This window comes from Sceloporus occidentalis, unplaced genomic scaffold (genome assembly GCF_023333645.1).
Source record: "Sceloporus occidentalis isolate IW3139 unplaced genomic scaffold, rSceOcc1.0.p SCAF_13, whole genome shotgun sequence".
NCBI lineage: Eukaryota > Metazoa > Chordata > Lepidosauria > Squamata > Phrynosomatidae > Sceloporus > Sceloporus occidentalis.
In genome coordinates, this window is record NW_028316993.1 from 17,654,510 (window position 1) to 17,675,180 (window position 20,671).

At 41.4% G+C, this 20,671-nt stretch overlaps 1 protein-coding gene across 1 annotated transcript in view; it reads left to right on the forward strand.

Annotated features, from left to right (window-relative positions):
- The first annotated feature begins 2,638 nt into the window (after positions 1-2,638).
- Positions 2,639-20,671, forward strand: part of PAFAH2 (platelet activating factor acetylhydrolase 2) — a 29,632-nt gene continuing 11,599 nt past the window's right edge. Inside the window, exons 1-6 of the mRNA XM_089478551.1 lie at positions 2,639-2,807; positions 10,980-11,130; positions 12,173-12,269; positions 18,661-18,729; positions 19,648-19,789; positions 20,529-20,642. Of these exons, the coding sequence (XP_089334677.1) occupies positions 2,718-2,807; positions 10,980-11,130; positions 12,173-12,269; positions 18,661-18,729; positions 19,648-19,789; positions 20,529-20,642 (663 nt within the window). The 5' untranslated portion in view covers positions 2,639-2,717. The remainder of the gene's footprint in view (positions 2,808-10,979; positions 11,131-12,172; positions 12,270-18,660; positions 18,730-19,647; positions 19,790-20,528; positions 20,643-20,671) is intronic.

Consider the following 20,671-nt stretch of genomic DNA (forward strand, 5'->3'; position numbering starts at 1 on the left):
ATTGCTGCAGAAGACAGTGAAGCTTACATCTGAGTAGGCATGCACAGGATTGCCCAAAGTATTGGAACATGAAATTTGCTTTCCTACCGGCAAAATGGATATAGCTGTAGGGAGAGCTTGGGAAGTTATTTTTTGGACTACAGCTCCCATAATCCCAAACCATCTCTGCCTCCATGTTTTTTGTTTTTCTCCTGGAAGCATGGAATAGACATTTTAACATAGAATCATAGGCCTGTTACAGACTGCCAAAATAAAGCTGCTTCAGGTCTCTTTGGAGGTATGCTATTTAAATGATGCATGGGTCCTAAGAGTCCGGAGGTCGCACCAAAGCCACACTCAATTCCTAAGCACCGGAGTGCAGCTTTTGGTGCAGCTTCCGGATTCTTAGGATTCATGCATCATTTAAATAGCATACCTCCAAAGAGACCCGAAGCAGCTTTATTTTGGCAGTCTGTAACAGGCCATAGAATCATAGAGTTGGAAGAGACTGCAAGGGCCATCCAGTCCAACCCCCTGCCATGCAGGAAATCCAAATCAAAGCATCCCTGACAGATGGCCATCCAGCCTCTGTTTAAAGACCTCCAAGGCATCATTGCATACCATTTCTAGCCCGACACTCAAACCACACTAACACATTTTAAATATATATTTTGTTATGTTCATTCTACTGTCTTTCTATTAAGTTCCATTGAAGTCAGTGAGACTTTCTTCTGAAAAGACATGTACAGCCTGGTTCTATAAAGACAGAATGAAAGCAGATAGCAGCAGAAGTAGTCTAACAAAGTGCAAAACAACAAGGCCATTCATTAATCATTAAGCGCCTTAGAGAATAACTTAAAATCTTGAGCTCTTGACTGAAGGATAAATGTATTTTGCTGTATTTGATGGCTGGAATTTAATAAAAAATTAAAGGACCCTGAAAACCAAGGTCAAACAGTGAGAGAAAAAGATTTTAAAACAAACCATTAAGGCTGCATCTATACTGCAGAAGTAGTGCAGTTTGACGCTGCTTTCACTGCCATGGCTCCAGGCTATGGAATCCTGGGATTTGTAGTTTGTTGTGGCATCAGAGATCTCTGACAGAGAAGGCTAAATACCTCACAAAACTACAAAATCCCAGAATTCTATAGCATTGAGCCACGGCAGTTAAAGTGGTATCAAACTGGATTATAGTGCAGATTGTGGTAGGGTTGCCTTAAGGTTGCCATAAGTTGGGAAATGACTTTAAAAGGCACCCAACAATAATAATAATAATAATTTGTTTTATTTATATACCGCTATTCCAAAGATCATCGCGGTGAACAGCAAGTAAGCTAATTAGCAAGTAAGCCAATTTGCCCCCAACAGTCTGGGTACTCATTTTAGCTCCCTCCTCGGAAGGATGCAAGCCTGAGTCGAGCTTGGGGCTTTTTGCTGGTCTTGAACTCGCAACCTTGTGGTTTCAAGTGAATGGCTGCAGTACAGGCATTTAACCACTGCGCCACCAACAAACAACTATTTACTTTTTGACAACACTTGCATGGCGAGGTGACATTTAAAAGGCAATATAACAAAGAAAAGCAAAGTTGGAGTGACGAGTAACCATTTCGAGTTGTTTTCCAAATATCCTTCTAAGGGAATTTTAAAGTGACCATTTGACAGGAAGTTTTCAAGTTTTATGCCATCAAGCCTAAGGTTTCCCTTTCCAAAAAAGCAACAAAAAATAATAGAAACAAGTCATTCAACGACTGAAAAAGAGGATCATGCTTGCAATGATGAGCAACAGGTTACTTTCTAGACATTGCAAAAGGGAACAAAACAAAATCCTTTTGATAAGTAGCTTTCTGAGCTTCGGTTTAACCCTAGGAAAGGTACAAAAAAGGATCCACACACCAAAAAATTGCCACATGGATCTCTTAAGAAGACAAAGCACACTTGAGAGTTTATCACACGAAGGAGATCGGGAGTTTATCCCAGGAATATCCTGGAAAAATCACATTACGTGCAGCGATTTCACATGACGTTGCACAAAACCCGCCATTAAAGTAGTCACAAAGCAGCATTAACATGCATCTTTTTACTTTTGGGATTTCAGCGACAATGCATTTTTGATATTGCTTCATTTGTGCAATAGCATGTGATCATCATTCGCACAATTACTCGCCATTTATGCTTCATTTGTGGGATGCTTTCGATGCACTTTAATCTCTCTTGCATGCCAAAATCACCCCCAATGTGATGATGATGATAATAATAATAATAATAATAATTTATTTATATTCTGCTTTTTCTCAAGGAATCAAAGCGGATTACAACAGTGGAAACCTCACTTTGTTTTCTGGACTGCAGTTCATAAAGAATAGAGGTGAAAATGATATAAAGTCATTCATAAAGAATAAAATAAAATAAAAATTCTACATTTTCCTACAGAGTTCCTGCAGAGAGTAAGCCACAGATCAAGCCGGATCTTTTTCACTTTCCGGCTGGTTCACTAACTCTTGCATGATCACCCACATTGAGTGCTTTCCTCCCTTTAAAACTTGTTTTTGATTCTTTTTCTTCCTCCTCCAAACTCCTCCCCAGCAGAGAAAAAGAGGCTGGAGCAACCAATGACTGTCAGATCCAGCCCCTTCTAAAGCCTCACCAGGAACAGCAAAGGAGGAAGAGAAAGTGCAAGGCGGTGGCTCTCTTTTTTGAGGGGTCCCCTGAAACCACAGGAGAAAGTGATTGATGCAGAAATGGGGGTGACCCAGTCTTTGGGACTGCCCCATGGCAAAGGATCCCATCCAGTTGGCTGTACGGATGTGATGGTGGGACAGACCCCAAAGGTGAGTCCAGGCTGGGATGCTCAAGGAAAGAACCAGGGTGCCCCAAAAAGTCATCCAGTTCCACTCCACTTTAACTGCCCTGGCTCTAGGCTATGGGAATCTGGCATCAGTAGTTTCTTTTGGTGAGACAGTTGGGATGCATTTACACTGCAGATATAATCCTACCTGACACCACTTTAACTGCTTCAGTTCAATGTTACGGTAGTTTGGTGAGATATGTGAAGTTGAAGGCTTTCATGGCTGGCACCCATAGATTTTTGTGGGCTTTCTGGGCTCTGTGACCATATTCTGGAAGAGTTTATTCCTGACGTTTCGCCAGCATCTGAGGCTGGCATCTTCAGAGAATGCTGGCATGGGAGTGCGTGGGGTATTTATATTGTGTATATACTCAACCAAGGGCTACACAGAATATATACCCCACTCACTTCCATGCCAGCATTCTTGGAGGATGTCAGGCACAGACGCTGGCAAAATGTCAAGAATAAACTCTTCCAGAATGTGGCCACATATCCCAAAAGACAAACAGGGAACTTATTATTATTATTATTATTATTATTATTTAAATTTAAATCACTTCCTCTCAACCAAGGGTCACAGTGTGTGTGTGTGTGTGTGTGTGTGTGTATCCCACTCTCTTCTGTGCCAGCATTCTCGGAAGACGCCAGCCAGAGATGCTAGCGAAACATCAGGAATAAACTCTTCCAGAAGGATGGCCATCTGTCGGGGATGCTTTGATCTGGATTTCCTGCATGGCAGGAGGTTGGACTGGATGGCCCTTGCAGTCTCTTCCAGCTCTATGATTCTATGATTCTATGAATCTGAAAACCCAACAAAAAACTTTGGTGAGATAGTTGGGCTGCATCTTTACTGCAGAAGTAATCCAGTTTGACAGCCCTTTAAATGCTATGGCTAATTCTGGGATTTGTAGTGTTATGGGCTATTTGGGCTGCATCTAATCCGATCTGACATCCTTTTAAACTGCCAGGGTTCAGTGCTATGAACTGGGATCTGTAGTTTGGTGAGCTAGTTGGGCTGCATCTACACTGCATAAACAATTTGGCTTGATACCTCTTCAACTTTCCATGCGTGCTGTATTATATCAACTATATTTACAGTACTACCCTTTCCATTCTGTCTTTGAAAGCTGGGTAATATATTGTAGATGGACTTCCATTTGTCAGATGTATTTTGAGGACTTAAAAAATGAGAACACCAAAATCCACCAACCAGAGAGAGGTATAATAGGGAGCTGTTCAGAATTAAAGAACAAGGCTGCGTCTGAGCATGTTTAGCTTAGACTTTCTTTTTTCAGTATCAGAACTGGATTTATTTTAAATAAGAGTCCACTCCTGGTTATGCCAGGTTCTCTTACTTTTATGGATCTATACTAACTTGGGAAACTTAGGCCTCATACAGACAGGCCAAAATAAAGCTGTTTGGGTCACTTTGGAGGTAAGCTGTTTAAATGATGCGTGTGTACTAAGAGTCCGAGAGCCACACCAAACCCATGCTCAAATCCTAAGGACCAGAGCACAGCTTTGGTGCAGCTTCTGGACTCTTAGGAAGCATGCATCATTTAAACAGCATACCTCCAAAGTGACCCAAAGCAGCTTTATTTTGGCCTGTCTGTATGGGGCCTTAGGTTGCTTATTGCTACTATTTGTTGTTGTTGTTGTAGTTGTGTACTTTCAAGTCATTTCCAACTTATGACCACCCTAAGGCAATGCTTTCACAGGGTTTTCTTGGCAAGTTTCTTCAGACGGTGTTTGCCAGTGCCATCCCCTGAGGCTGAGAGAGTGTGACTTGTCCAAGATCACCCAAACGGTTTACATAACCCTAAGGCAAACCTATCATGGGGTTTTCTTGACAGGTTTCTTCAGGGGGACTTTGCCATTACCATCCTCTGAGGCTGAGAAAGTGCAACTTACACAAGATCACCCAAGGGGTGAATCTATCCAGGGGTTTTCTCGGCAAGATTTGTTCAGAGGAGGTTTGCCATTACCTCCCCCTGAGGTTGAGAGAGTGCGACGTGCCCATGGCCACCCAGTGGGTTTCATGGCCAAGTCGGGATTTGAACCCTGCTCTCCAGAATCATAGTCTACTATAGGTAAATAAAAGTAAGTCAGAAAAGCTTGCAGGTATCATCCAGAGATCTGCCATTAGATCCTGTGCAACATCCTGCCCCACCAAGAAGGCCAAGATGTGAACCAGGAACTTACTGATTCACCTTTATCCTCTGCTAAGCCTGGGCAGTCCCTCCTGCCTCTGACATGTGGATAGTACATAGATGTCTAAAAGACAATAGGACTTGTTGGTCTTCCCTGCAGGACTGTTGTGAAGATGGATTATTGGACTGATGATAAGAAGATTCCCTGGCAGGATTTTTTTTAAGAGAACTGAAAGAATAAGTGTGGATATATTGATGTGCATAATAATAATAATAATAATAATAATAATAATAATATAATTTATTTATATCCCACCTCTCTGTACTGTTCAAGGCAGGTTACATTGGCATAATTAATACAATAAAATACATAATAAAAAACAAACGCACAATACGTAATCTATCCCTTCACCATAAACAAAAACAACAACAATAAATTACAGATTAAAAATAGTTAAAACAGGCAAATTGAGTCAGTAGATATTATTGTTATTTGTGAAACGTCCACCTTATGCTTTTCACAAGAAGGAGCTCTAGGTTGAGTACCCATTCACGCTACAAAAGTAATCCGGGATGAATCTGGGTTGAATCCTTGTTGTTCACACACCTCTCAAATATACTTGATGCACTTTGTGGGGAGGATGGCAAAAAAACCCCACTTAACCTGAGATATTTGATACCATTCCCCCCCTGACCCCAGGTTTTCCTGAAAGATTACATCAATTTGCATCTTCAGCAGTGTGAATAAGCTTCCGAATCAATTCGGATTGCTCTGTATCATTCAAGAGAATGGAGGCGGCTCCATTTTATCCCGAAACTATGGCATGTGTAAATAACAAAGAGATTACAATGATTCACGAACCCAAAACAAGATGGGAACAATAAACCCAATAGGTATCAGTACGGTGATCCGCATCTCCTCGGGACAAAAAAAATGAGTTTGAATTCCCCCTTGAGTCTCCTTTATGCAGAGTCCCATTCGGCCTCTTTGGATAACTAGGTTCTAGTATTAGAGCCTCTATTATGTTGCCCCTTATTTTATTTTTCTGAATTATTTTGCTTCTTTGCTCCCAGTGCCCTCTTATGTGTATACCCATAGAATGGCCCATGAAGTTTTGCATGTAGAAACCATCCTCTGAAAGCAGTGATATAGTGTACAGTATGACCCCTGTATCCATGGGACTGCTACCCACAGTTCCCCTTACAGGTTCCATGTTTGAAAAATATGTTCTCTCTAGGCATTTTCTAGGTCATCCAGTGTGATTTTATGGTATATCTCCAGCAGAAGTCAACCACCGTGTTGCATTGGAGGACCTACAAATGCCTAGAGCTGTTTTATCGTTCAGCTTCTGCTGGAAGTCATTCATTTCAATAGGGTTTGCTATTATCTGCAGTTTCACATTTCTACATTAAGTCCAGGAAAGTAACCCTGTAGCGGTTGTACTGTATTAATTTTGCATTAGTTTCACTTTATTTCCAGTAGGATTGGAGCCAGTTTTGTGCATGCTGAGTCAGAATTAAAGTTCTACCAGGTTCAACATGGTTTGCTTTTTAACAAGCATGTTGCCCCCCCCCCCCCCCCCGCTGCCTTAGCAAATCTTTTTGGAAAAATAAACCTAGTAATCGCTCATGTGGTCCCTGTAGTCAAGGAGACTTAAGGTGGACCACGTTGAGTGGAGTCGGAATTTGTGTTCTGCCTAATGTTATTGCATGACAGCTTCCACTGACCCCAGTCAACATGGCCAAAGAACAGGGATGATGGAATTTGCAATATGTCAACATTTGGAAGGCTACAGGTTTCTTACACTTGATATAGCATCCTATTGAATGGCTGCACCTTTGGACATGCAAACATTCACACATGTGATGCTCCGCCGGTGCGGAGCATCAGAGTGTAGGAGTGCCTAATTATTCCATCGTAAAGCACAACCATGGGGCCCCCATATATATCCTCTTTATCCCATGCCCCCCCCCCCCCCCCCCGTTGGACTGTCTGGTTTGTATATGGTATCACTATATTCATTGGGTTTGTTTCAGTTGCACTTTTTTGCCTTGCCACAGCTTCACACTGGCACCGGGCTGTTGATATTCAGGTGTGAAGATGCACTTCTTCTGTGCTAAGTCTATCTATCCCAACTTCTTTTTGCTCCAGCTTTTAGCCTGGAAATGTGGCGTCATTCTGGTTTCCACCTGCTTTGGAGGCATGAGTCATATAAACGTCCTTCCTTCAAAGCATCTGGAAACTACTTTTTTGGACTGTCTGTCCCATCCCTTGGATGCATGTATCTAAGGCCAATGAATTGAGAGGATAAGCTGGTTTGAGGTCCTGCTTCCAGGAGTACAACAGTAGAGCAACAATCATCAGTGCTTGACTTGCAATCTGGTGATAGTTCCAAGGTCCAAACACAAGCTCAGCACACAGAACAAGGCCTTAGGTCAACCCAAAGTTCAAAGCCAGTGGCATCCAGTCAGAGTTTGATGAGTTATTTTCAAATAGTATTTAGTTACAAGGTGCTGTAACTCTTTGCTTTCTCTTTTCTGAAATGGAACTAAAATAGTTGCTCCTTTGTTGTTGTTGAGTGCCTTCAAGTTGTTTCTGACTTGTACTGACTCAAAGGTGATTCTACTGCAGGGTTTTCTTGGCAGGATTTGTTCGAGGGGGTTTGCCAATGCCTTTCTTTGAAGCTGAAAGAATGTGACTTGCCCAAGGTCAGCTAGTGGGTTTTGTGAGATATTTAGTCTCCTCTTTCGAAGAGCTCTGGTGCCACAACAAACGACAAATCCCAGCATTCCATAGCATTGAGCCACGACAGTTAAAACACTGTCAAACTGCATTATTTCTGTGGTGCAGATAAAGCAAGAGAAGTTGGGGGAGGTAGCAGAGCCAGCATGGTATAATGGTTTAAGCTTTGAAATATGACTCTGGAAACCAGGGTTCGAATCCTGGCTTTGATCATGTAAACCCACTAGGCGACCTTGGGCAAGTCACTCTCTCTCAGCCTCAGAGGACGGCAATGGCAAACCCCTTCTGAAGAAACTTGCCAAGAAAGCACCATGATAAGTTTTCCTTAGGGTCACCATGAGTTGGAAATGACTTGCATTAATTCTGGTTGGCACAGGTTGCTTCTCTATGACTTTTGGCTTCAGGGTGCTCCCAGTGGTGGAAAAACAATTACAATTCCATCTAATGTTTTTCCTTCATTCAGGGCATCATTCAACATAACCCTTGGCATAGTCACTCACAAGTAAGCCCCACTTGGTTTAATGAGAAAGTATCCTTGGTTCAGCGGGTTTAGTGCTGCAGTCCTATTACGTAGATCTGTGACTGCAAATACTGAATCATTTGATCCTCCAAACTGCTTATTTGGGTTAAAAAATGAATCTGGTTATAGAAAGTGCATCAATGGTATGAATTGTTACTCTGACTCACTGTCATTACAAGGACAGCTGGTTGTCTGAGGCAGGGATCAAAAATGAATAATAATCTGGATGCAGCGGAGAGAGAGTTGCCAAATGGCCAAGGGAAAAAAGCCATCCTGTTGTTCAGGCGTTGGATCTGCAGCGCATTATCAGCCAGGAAATGTCTAAATGGCACAGAGCTAAGTGTGATCGTCTGCAGAGTTGCAACAGAACAAACTTACGTCAGAGGAACCGCTGCAGGGCTCCGTTTAAAAGTTGACCGCATGAAATGAAGAAATACTTTAGCTGAGTTTAAATCCATTATGGATTTAATCATTTCATGAAAGTACTTAACAGTTGGTTTTCCCTCAATCCTGAAGACTTTATTGTGGCTTAATATTTATTTGGTAGTTATTCGCTACATTTATATACAATGGTCCCTCCACATTTGCTGGAGTTGGGGGCACAGGACCCCAATAAAAATTATTTTTTTATTTATTTGAGAAAGCCCCTTGCTAGGAATGTCTATGTCCTCCAGCGCAACTTTCTGGCCAACGTCTGCCAGATGCTGACCATAGAGTCAATCTGGAGGACCTAGAGATTCCTAGAGATAACATATTAATCAAATCTCCAACAGTCAAAGCCTTCCATGCAAGAGTTCAAAGTGGCTTGGCTGCAGTAACATCTGTTGGTTTCTAGGTCACTAGGGCAGGGAATCTGCTCTAGATTATAGTCTGAACTTCAAAAGAGCTTTCCAAGTGCTGGATTCTGTCCCTAAAATAGGTTTAACACATTGGATCCATGTTTGAACAACAGTGAACCTTCCATGTTCAATAGGGTTAGAGATGCAGGACTCTAACACAAAAACACAAATAAAAATCCACTATTTTTTTTAACCTGGGAGAACATCTCTCTAGGCATTTGTAGGTTCTCCGGCACAACTCTATGATTCTGTACTGGAACATAACTTGGGAGACTTAAAACTTCTGCATGAGCAATAATTAAAAATTAATTCCACACCAGATGAAAAAAAAGCATAGGCTACCACATGACTCAAACATTTCTTGTGAGCCACAAGATGCTTCCCTTTTTTAGCTCCTGTGCCAACAAACCTAAAAGCAAAACCCATGTGATGTGGCACAGACAATGCTTACTTCCTCTATTTCAAAGAAGCTGCGTGGGGCTTATATCACTTAGGAAATAAGACTCAAACCCTCCTCTTGGATCATATCAGATCTTTAGAGGGCTGGGTTCCACAGAAAGGTGGAAGCAATGGGTTTACTCTTGCCTCGGCAGGTAGAAACTCAACCAACAGGTTGAGTTCTTTTAAGGGAAATTTTGGCTAAACGTGAGAAGAAACGTCCTTCTAAGTAGTGGAACAGGTTGGTATGTTCTCCTGGAGAGCTCCAGATGTTGTTGGACTCCAGGTTCCGTCATGAGACACATCTGAACTGCTACAGTTCTGCAATCTTACCTTTGAGCTCAACCTTTGCTCCTCCAGACGTTTTGGATTTCAACTCTCAGTGGTCCAAGCTAGGATGGACAATGCTCAGGGATGCTGGAAGCTGAAGTCCCAAATACAGTTGGCCCTCCTGATCCATGGATTTTTATGCACGGATTCAAGTATCCACAGCTTGAAAATATTTTTTAAAAATATCAATTCCAAATAGCAAATGTTGATTTTCCATATTGTAATGGGACTTGAGCAACCATGAATTTTGTTATCCATGGGGGATCCTGGAACCAAACTACAGCGGATACCAAGGACCCACTGAATATGAAAGAACAAGGTTGATAACACTGCTTTAGAGGCTTTTCAGCAGAGAATGGATAGTTGTACGTATCTCCAAAGTGCTATATGTTTGAATATCTGGCATTGGCAGCAGGTTGAGATAGATGACCACTAGGTTTGCTTCAGTTATTCCTTCAAACTCCTCATCCAAACCCTGAAACTTCTGGCACGGTTCCCTGACATTTTTGGCATCACTCCCATACCCTGTTATAGGCCACCTGGTGCCTCTCAGATGCCCCAGATTACAATTCCCATAGCTTCAAGCCAGCATGGTCAAGGATTCTGAGATTTGTTGTCTGTATCATCCAAAGCACACCAGGTTGCCCTACTGTAGCTGAATCTCAGCGAGCAAAATGTCTGAAACCAGACCCAGCGGTTATTGTGGCTTCTGTCATTCCTCTACACAGTGTGTGACAGAGTAGAAGAAAACAGGTCCCTGCCCCAGGGATTTTGCAATCTAAAAGTCCACAGCATGGAAGGGGAGGCAAACAGAAGCAGAGATAAGACAACAAGCAGCATGCAATTGGTACCACTGCATGTACTTAAGCTCAGAAAGGATACTTTTATATCATTATTATTATATTCTGGACTGTCTCCAAAAATCCCCAGCCAGCATGGCCAGGATTCTGGGAACTGTAGTCTTAAAATCTCATGTCTCAGATAGGGGCAAGGAGGTTCTGCCAAAAGAATGGTAGCATCATGCACGTATTCAAGGAGGCCAGTCCAAGCATAAATGGCTGGAAATAAGAAAAACTAAGGGGTCTTTTTGTGGGAAGTGTGTACTTATAACGCCCACTCCCTTTCCTTTCTGCAGGGCCTCTTCTTCCGTTTATTCTACCCTTGCATCCCTCAAGATGGAGCTGAGCAGCCTTCCTGGATCCCCCGCTACGAATACTACTGTGGCCTGGCTGACTACATGAACATGAATAGAAAATGGTGCGCTCCACTGCTCAGTGTGACGTTTGGTAAGACGGTTGCTCTCCCTGCAAGAGTTCTCTTGCATTACAGAGGCCTGTAATGGAGCGTGGCTTTGTTGTGGCTTCTGGACTCTTAGGACACATGCATCATTGAAACACCATACCTCCAAAGTGACTCGAAGCAGCTTTATTTTGGCTGTCTGTAACAGGCCAGAGATACCCTGTGACACATTTTCCAACAGTGGTTTCTAGCTCTAGTTGTAACTCTGTGGATTAGAACCTTGCTCAAGGAACAAAAAAGGGTCCTGCAGTGCATGCCTCAAAGAGGATATGCAACAGCATCATGCTTTCTGAGTCTGAAATGTTTCCAGGTTTTAAGAAACCCACTAAGGACAAGAGTGTGCATCTTTTCTGGGACATTGTAGCATTCTCAGAATTTGGGAAGGGACTTGAAGCATGAATAGGATATTAACCGATTTTCAAGTCACATCTTTTTTGTGGGGGGGATGGACTCTCCTATAATGTTGTCCTCTCCTAGGACTTACAGCCTTAAATTGCTTAATGTGGGGACTTTGGGAAGGCCACGAGGGAAAACAGGATTCAAAAAAAATTATAGGTTTGTCAAGATTTGTAGTTCCTACAAAGTCCCCTGAGAGTCAGTACAGCCCCCTAGCATCAACAATTTGCATTTATTAGTTTGTTGTTGTAGTGGTGTGTCTTCAAGTCATTTCAGACTTATGGTGACCTTGGCCAAGTCACACTCCCTCAGCCTCAGGGGAAGGCAATGGCAAACCTCCTCTGAGCAAATCTTGCCGAGAAAACCCCATGATACATAGGGTCACCATAAGTCAGAAACGACATGAAGACACACAACAACAAAAACAACAAGAAAGGCAAACCTATCACAGAGTTGTTCTGGGGCTGAGAGTGTGTGACTTGCCCAAGATCACCCAATGGGTTTCCATGGCTGACTGGGGAATCAAACCCAGTCTCCAGGATCAGTAGTCTGATGCTGAAACCACAATGCCATGCTGTTTTTATGAATTAGCTGTCCGTATTTCTGCTCTCATATATACTTTCATTTCCACAGGATCATACAGAATCCCTGTGAGCTGGGATGCTCCTTTTCGACCGAGTAGACACAAATATCCAGTGATCATATTCTCCCATGGCTTAGGAGCATTTCGGTAAGACTTTTTCCCCATTACTGCACCCATTTTCCTTGGCAGAAAATGTACCTTTGGTCAGGATGGGTACATCCATCCTGAATAGGAGGAACTTTGCAGAATTTTTCAAAAGGTGAAATCAAAATAAAATTCTCATCATCACTACCGATGGGCAAAGAACATTTCCACTTCTCTGTGGCTGGAGTGGTATAAAACTGGAAACTGACAAACTTATCTTTTTGAACTTCAGCCCCCAGAAAATCCACCTAGCAGTGGACCATACCGGCTGGGGATTCTGGGCGCTGAAATCCAAAGAAGTGACTTTGCCAAGCTCTGGAACAAACTGAAGAGAAATGCCACTGATGAGAAGGCTGTTGAGCACCCATGGATATGTGGGCCAGGAATTTGGTGAGAGGTGCTCAACTCCAAGTACTTTTTGTAGTCCTTTTCCTGACACTTTGAAGCCTAGATGCCTAGCATTCCATAACTGAGAGTGTGCATGTTCTGCATTCGGTGGCACTGTTACAGCCCATTCTGATAAGAATATAAGAAGTTGCCTTGTATGGAGTTGGACAAAGAGTCTATTTTTGCCCTGTATAATCTGTGCAAACTGGCAGCTGTTCTCCAGTATTTTTCTGGCTCTTGTTGAGTACTTTTGGCCTATCTCTGGGGCATTCTTTCACATCTTTTTTTATTCCTCATGCAAACACAAATAGTGGAGCACCTGTGCTGAGAGCCAGCGTGGAGGACTCCAACTCTGGAGACTACATTCAAAACCCTGCTCAGCCATGGAAACTCATTAGGGACCTTATCACACTAGATGAATCCTGCTCAGAAACAGGATTTAAAAGTAGGAAAAAACCCCGCGAATGTGGTATGCTTTTCAGACGACATTTCTTCCAAACAGCAATAATACGAAAATAAAGCAAATGGAAAGTTGACAGAAATGACATCTTTTTTACTTTCAGGAAAGTAAAAGGAAACTAAAAAAGTTTTGTCGACTTTCCGTTCACTTTATTTTTGGGTTATTGCTGTTTGGTGCAAACACGTCTGAAAAACATCTTGCATTTGCAGGTTTTTTCTACTTTTAAAATACTATTTCTGAGCCAGATTTGTCTAGTGTGATAATAATAATAATAATAATAATAATAATAATAATAATAATTTGTTTTATTTATATACCGCTATTCCAAAGATCATAGCGGTGAACAGCAAGTAAGCTAATTAGCAAGTAAGGCTCTATGTGACCATGGGCAAGTCACATTTTCTCAGTCGTCTCCTGAACAAACCTTGCCAACAAACCCCCCATGACAGGTTCCCCTTAGGGTTGCCATAAGTTGGAAATGCAACTTGGGAAATAAAACAGGATCTCTTTTGAGGATCTCATATTTTAGACAGGACCATATTGGAGGAAGCAGCCTTTCAGATATCCTGGCCCAAGCCATTTAGGTCAAAATCCTGGGAAAAGATGGGGCATAAACAATAGTACAGGTTGAGTTTCCTTTATCTGAATTCCAAAATCTGAAACACTCCAAAAACCAAAACTTTTTTCGTGGGTATCTAAGATGACTTCTGATGGTTCAGTGCACACAAAGTTTGTGAAATAGTTAAAATTATTTCTAAAATATTGTATATAATTAACTTTGGGCTATGTGTATAAGGTGTATGTTGTTGTTGTGGTTGTTGTTGTTGTGTGCCTTCAAGTCATTTCCTAAGGTGAACCTATCATGGGGTTTTCTTGGCAAGATTTGTTCAGAGGAGGTTTGCTATTGCCTTCCCCTCAAGCTGAGAATATGTGACTTGCCCAAGATCACCCAGTTGGTTTCATGGCCAAGCATGGAATTTAACCCAGGTCTCTAGAGTCGTAGTCCAACACCCAAACCATTATGCCAAAGGTGTATATGAAACGTAAATGAATTTTGCATTCCACAGCTCCAAGATATCTTACTACGTACATATATGCAAATATAGGTATTCTAAAATCCCCCCAAAAAACCCATCAGAAATCTAAACAACTTCTGGTCCTAGGCATTTTGGATATGGGAAACTCAGCCTGTAGTACTAATATGAATAGTAATAAAAATACCAAGGCTGACTAGAAAGCCACAACATTATGTGGAAAAGGTTTTGCAATACAGGAAAAGATAGTCTTTAAAAAGCATGGAGGAGGAAAGGTGTGTCTCTCTGTGTGTGTGATGATAATACTGTAGTCTGCATGTTGTTTTGCGATGGTACAGATTCTATGCCATTCTATACTATAGAGAAAGAATCTGCAGACTATCAAAGTAACTTTATAAGGCTCCAGCCACACCTGCAGTGGCCCTGCTTACTGGGAACAAAAGCTATTTAAAAAAGAACAATGAAGGGTTCTCCATTGTAGGGGGATTCAAACTTTAAAAACTTAAGTAGTTCCTGCACTCTGTCCTCTCCTCTTTTCCCCTGCATGTTTTTAAAACTGTCTTTGCCTGATAAGAGAGTTTTGAACTCTTCTGCTGTTATCAAAATACAGAGTTTGTATTTGCTTTCTATGGTGTTCTGGCTTTGGCTTTGTAACCTGGTTTCATTTTTTTAAGGCTACTTTCCTACTAACTCAGACTGAAAGAACCAGTTCTACAGCCCTCTCGTCACTTGCCAGAATACCCCTGGATTATTCTGACCTCAAATTTCCCCTGACACCTGCTCTCTTTTGCTGCAGGTTTTTGGCTCTAGTCACGGTGAATGACGGGCATCTGCCTTCCTACACAGTCCCCTTTCATCACCTAACGCTGATGTTGAGGTCAGAACAAGTAGCCCAGCGATGTATACAGCAATTCGCACTCACAGCAGCAGCATCAGGTTGCCCGCATGGGACTACGAGTGAAGGCAGCTGCCATCATTGCTGTAAAGAGAGACCAAAACCTGCAGCAAAATGTTGAGTTATTTAAATGCGGGTTGGGGAAGGAAACCCCAAATAAGGTGTGGGCATCATGAATAATAATAATAATAATAATAATAATAATAATAATAATAATTTTATTTATTTATTTCCCACCTCTCCCCATGGATCTAGGTAGAAAGGAACAATTAAAAGACATACAACATAAGTTTTTTAAAAATCAGATAACATACACATCAATTTAAAAGGACAATTTAAAATTAAGACAGTCCAGACATGCTTGGGGATTTTGGCTCTGCATCATGTAAAGCGGATGCCACAATCCCGGGAGGAATTCGGGGTAAATCACCCATATAGATAAGCCCTAAGCTTTTCTTTGCTTCCTTGCATTCAGTTGTCTTTCTGAATGAACTGGAAAGCACAAAATACAAAATGAGGCTGTGCGTGTAGGGGGTTACACCCCGGTTGCATCTACACTGCAGAATTAATGCAGTTCAACATCGCTTTAACTGCTATGTCTCAATGCGATGGAATTCTCTGATTTGTAGTTTGGTGAGATGTTGATCTCTGGTGCCACAACAGGCTATAAATCTCAAGATTCCTTAGCACTGAGCCATGGCAGTTAAAGGGGTGTCAGACTTTAATCTGTTACTGTTACCTGTTAAATTGCATTTTATTTTTTTAATGAGTAGTGTATTTTAATACCGTACTAGTTTAATTCTATTTTAATGCCCATTTTTGATGTTTTTAATTGTATTGATTTTTAATTTGTAGGCAACTTTGTGTCCCAATTGTGGGGGGAAAGCAGGATGTAAATAAATTTGATTGATTTGCAGCATGGCAATAGCCCAAGTACTGGGGAAAGAGTGTGAAGTTGTAGCATTTCACAGAGCACTAAACCACCAGAAGATGAATGGGTTGCTTTGGATCTATTTTAAATTTGACTGAAAGGATACCTCAAAGACAAGAAATCCCAAAGCCTGTTAAAAAGCTGCTTTGCCACCCAGCCATCAAATCCTTGTGAGCTCATTAGAAAGCACCAAGGGATAAATATCCTCTAGAACGGCTTAGTTCATCGCAAGACCAAACACATCTTGGATTAGATGTCATGGATTAGACATCCGTTCTTCAGGATATTTGGGTTCATTTGTTTTTAAGTGCAATTACTGTCTGCTGTGATTTTATTGAGGTCATGTTTACAGTATACATTTCAACAGACTTTCTATTATTATTATTATTATTATTATTTGGGTATTAAAAAGTCAAAAGCAAATTGTGGAGGGCAGTGGTTTGAGGGTTTTTTAGGCAGTGCTGGGAACATACTCTCATTCATAGATAGATAGATAGATAGATAGATAGATAGATAGATAGATAGATGGATGGATATGCCGTTCACACAGACATATTGAGTTTATTGTCAATAATGATTTCAAGTCAGTTCTGTCTTACAGTGACCCTATCTTAAGGGTTGTTTTTTTATAGCAGGATTTATTCTGAGGAGCTTTAACATTGCCTTCGTCTTAGACAAAGAAAATGTAATTTGCCCAAAGTCACCCAATATGTTTTCATGGCTGAAGAGGGATTTGAACGCAAAATAATATACTTATAGCTAAGGATGGAGAAATACAGTTAGTCATTGCTATCCGCTGACGTTGGTTCCAGGATACACACGTACATGGATAACAAAATCCATGGATGCTCAAGTCCCATTTCATACAGTGGCATAGTGAAATGATATCCCTTTCATAAAATAGCAACAGTGCAATGTGGCAGCTAAAAAGGCCAATGCAATTTTAGGCTGCATCAGTAAAAGTATAGTGTCTAGATCAAGGGAAGTAATAGTGCCACTCTATTCTACTTTGTTAGCCCTCACCTGGAATACTGTGTCCAGTTCTGGACACCACAATTTAAAAAGGACATTGAGAAACAGGAGCGTGTCCAAAGGAGGGCGACCAAAATGGTGAAGGGCCTGTCAACCATACCTTATGAGGGACAACTTAAGGAGCTGGGGATGTCTAGCCTGGAAAAGAGAAGGCTAAGAGGTGATATGATAACCCTGTTTAAATACTTGAAGGGATGTCATATTGAGGAGAGAGCAAACTTGTTTTCTGCTGCTCCAGAGACTAGGACCCGGAGCAATGGATGCAAGCTCCAGGAAAAGAGATTCCACTTCAACGTTAGGAGGAACTTCCTGACAGTAAGGGCTGTTCGACAGTGGAACACACTTCCTAGGAGTGGAGTGGAGTCTCCCTCCTTGGAGGTCTTCAAACGGAGGCTGGATGGCCATCTGCCAGGGATGCTTTGATTTGGATTTCCTGCATGGCAGGGGGTTGGACTGGATGGCTCTTGCGGTCTCTTCCAACTCTATGATTCTATGATTCTAAGCTTTGCTTTTTAGAATTTATATCCTTTATTTGAATATTTTCAAGCCATGGATGGCTGAATCTGTGGATAAAGAATCTGTGGATATATGGAGGGACAACTTTATATCAACCTTGCTTTCCCCATATTTGAACTTTTTTAATATGGGGGGGGGGGTTGTATGTTGTTTTCAGTGGGCCATGCTTTTAAATTCTTTTTCACTTAATTACTTTTTAACTTTTATTTGCTTTCATCTATGAGCCAGCAAGGGAGTTTATCAGACAAGGGAAACTGGAAGTCTAATCCAATGGCAATCCGAACTCAGTCATGGAGTTTAACGTTATTGTATGATAGACTACCACATGCAATTTCGGGCAATGGGAAGTCAGTCCAAACGCAATCATGGTGTTTCACGTTATTGCGTGAGAGGTGATCACATGCAATTTCGGGCAATGGCAAGCTATTTTCGGGCAATGGGAAGTCAGCTTGAACGCAATTCGAATTCATGTAAATTCGCTGAACTAGCGAATTCACTTGAATGCGTTCTGGCCCCACTTTCTTTTCATTCGAAATTAAGAGAAAATCCTCCTGTGTGATAAACTCTCATGGTGTACTGGTTTGAGTGTTCGACTTTGACTCTGGCGACCAGGGCTCAAATACCTCCTTTGCCATGTGTAAACCTACTGGGTGACCTTGGGCAAGTCACACTCTCTCAGCCTCAGAGAACAGCAATGGCAAACTCCTTCTGAATAAATTTGCCAAGAAAACGCTATGACAAGGTCACCTTAGGATTGCTATAAGTTAGAAACGGCTTGAAGGCACGCAACAACAACAACACCTATATTTGTTTTTAAGTGTTGTAAGCAGCCTTGAGTCCCAAACTGGGAAAAAGGTGGAAGCTAATAATAATAATAACAACAAAAACAACTACAACTTCAAGTTGAAACTTTATTTCCATCCTGACTATGGAGTTTATCACACGAAGTAGATTAGGAGTTTATCCCATGAATATCCTGGAAAAATCATGTAATTTCACACAAAACATAGCACAAAACCCACCATTAAAGTGGTCACAAACAAGCATTAACATGCATCTTTTTACTTTTGGGATTTCAGCAACAATAAAATGTCTGAGGTTAATCCTGCTTACTTTCTCCTTTGCCCTTCAACTTTCAGCACCGTGTATTCTGCCATCTGTATTGAAATGGCTTCCCGTGGGTTTTTGGTGATGGCGCTTGAGCACAGGTGAGAAACTGATGATATTTAGACCGGTAATATTAGAGCCTGATCATTGATTTATTATAAAATAATAATGAAGTGGTAGAAAGGGAAGAGAGGTTTGCATTTTCTTGTTGTTTTTTTTAATTGAAATATAAAAGTACAAAATATTAGTCTGGACAACTTTCACATTCATAATGACAACAATATAACCTGACAACACAGACAGACAAAAGAGAGGTTTGTATACACTTTTTTCCACTAGAACTCACAGGGGTTCCACCGCCAACATGGCCCCATACCATACTGAATGAGGGATATGCAATTGTCAGCCAAAAAAGATGTTAAAGAAGCAGCTGTGTTAGTCTCTTGCAACATAAAAAGGAGGAAGGGAAAGGGAGAAAAAAAGAAAGAAATGTGGCAGCACCTTTAAGACAAACTGGTTTTTATTGTAGCATGAGCTTTCATGGATATAAACCCACTTCTAATGCAGTACCAAGTGCTATTAAGGCCTTAGGTTTTAAACCATCTGGGTGTGGAATAGAATGTAATGGGATCCAGAAAGGTGCCCAAAATGTCCCTTGCCCTAAATATTCAAAGGGCTGGACAAGGATGTGATAACATTTCTTTCAGATCTTTACTTTGCTCAGTCCTTTGAAAAATTACGGCAAGGGACATTTTTGGCATCTTTCTGGATCCCATTACATTCTATTCCATACCTAGAAATGTATAAAGATGCTTTAAAACCTAAGGCTTTAATACCACTCAGTACTACATCAGAAGAAGTGGGTTTATATCCACGAAAGCTCACACTAAAATAAAAAACAGTCTTACAGCTGATACCACCTTTTTTCTCCCCTTCTTTTCTTCCTTTTTACCATTCAAAAAAGGTAACTTCTCCAAGTTCTGGCTCCATTCCCCCATTTGTATTTGCATCCTTTTCAGGGATCGTTCCGCTTCTGCCACTTACTTCTGCAAACTGGAACCTGAAGCACCTGACCTCCCTGGATCCCAGGTACATGAAGAGTGGCTTTCCTATCGGGGGGTACCAAAAGATCAGAAGGAATTTCACTTCCGAAACCCACAGGTATGTCTTGATTAATCTAATTTTTTTTTTGTTAATGGCCCTTATTCATATAGGAAAGAAGAATACTATTGAATAACCCTTTGTTCCTTAATAGCCAAACCAAATAGATCTGTGTTCAGCATTTTTGTATATAGCTGTCAGAGCACATTTCTATACATCAGTAAATAAAGCCAGACAATCCCTGCCTCGCAGGTTGTCCCATCTGACAAGTTACGACATAAAAAGAAAAGCAGATCAGGAAAGCAAAGGGGAGCAAAAGATCTATTCTCAAGTTGTCTCTTAGTACAGAATGGATTTTGTGGTACTGCTTTAAAATGTGCCTGTGAAGGACACACAGAGACAAAGTGTCTTCTTGGGGCAGAGAAGAAGATTTTGGAATATACCTGTTGGGTATTTACAGTAGAGAGAACAGTCCCTTTTGTGTCTTCTTTTTGGTCCCTTCTCAACTCGTCACCTCCAATGCTGCTGATGCTAAGAGTGTTTCTTCTAGAACCTTCCCTATCTCCTACAAAAATCTTCTTTTTGTTGCTGCTGCTAGTACTGCATTTTTAAATTTTATTTTTGGGAAGGTGTGTTGGGACTGATCTACAGGCTGGGAAAAGCAGGTGGGCCAGCCAGGGAAGTTAATGGATCAGCCCTTGTTTCTATAACTATTCAGTTTTCCTGCACACAATGAAAACCAGGGCGTAATTCTGCTGTTTGAATGGAAAATTAATTGTAGACTTTCTTGTCGCTGCAGCTCCATCAAAGAGCAAATGAATGCATACGAGGACTCAAGCTCTTCCGAAGCATCGACAGCGGCAAGGCGCCCGTCAACCTCTTACGTACCAACTTTGATCTCTCTGCGCTGAAGGTAAATGTGCTGAGCTCATTCCGTCCAAC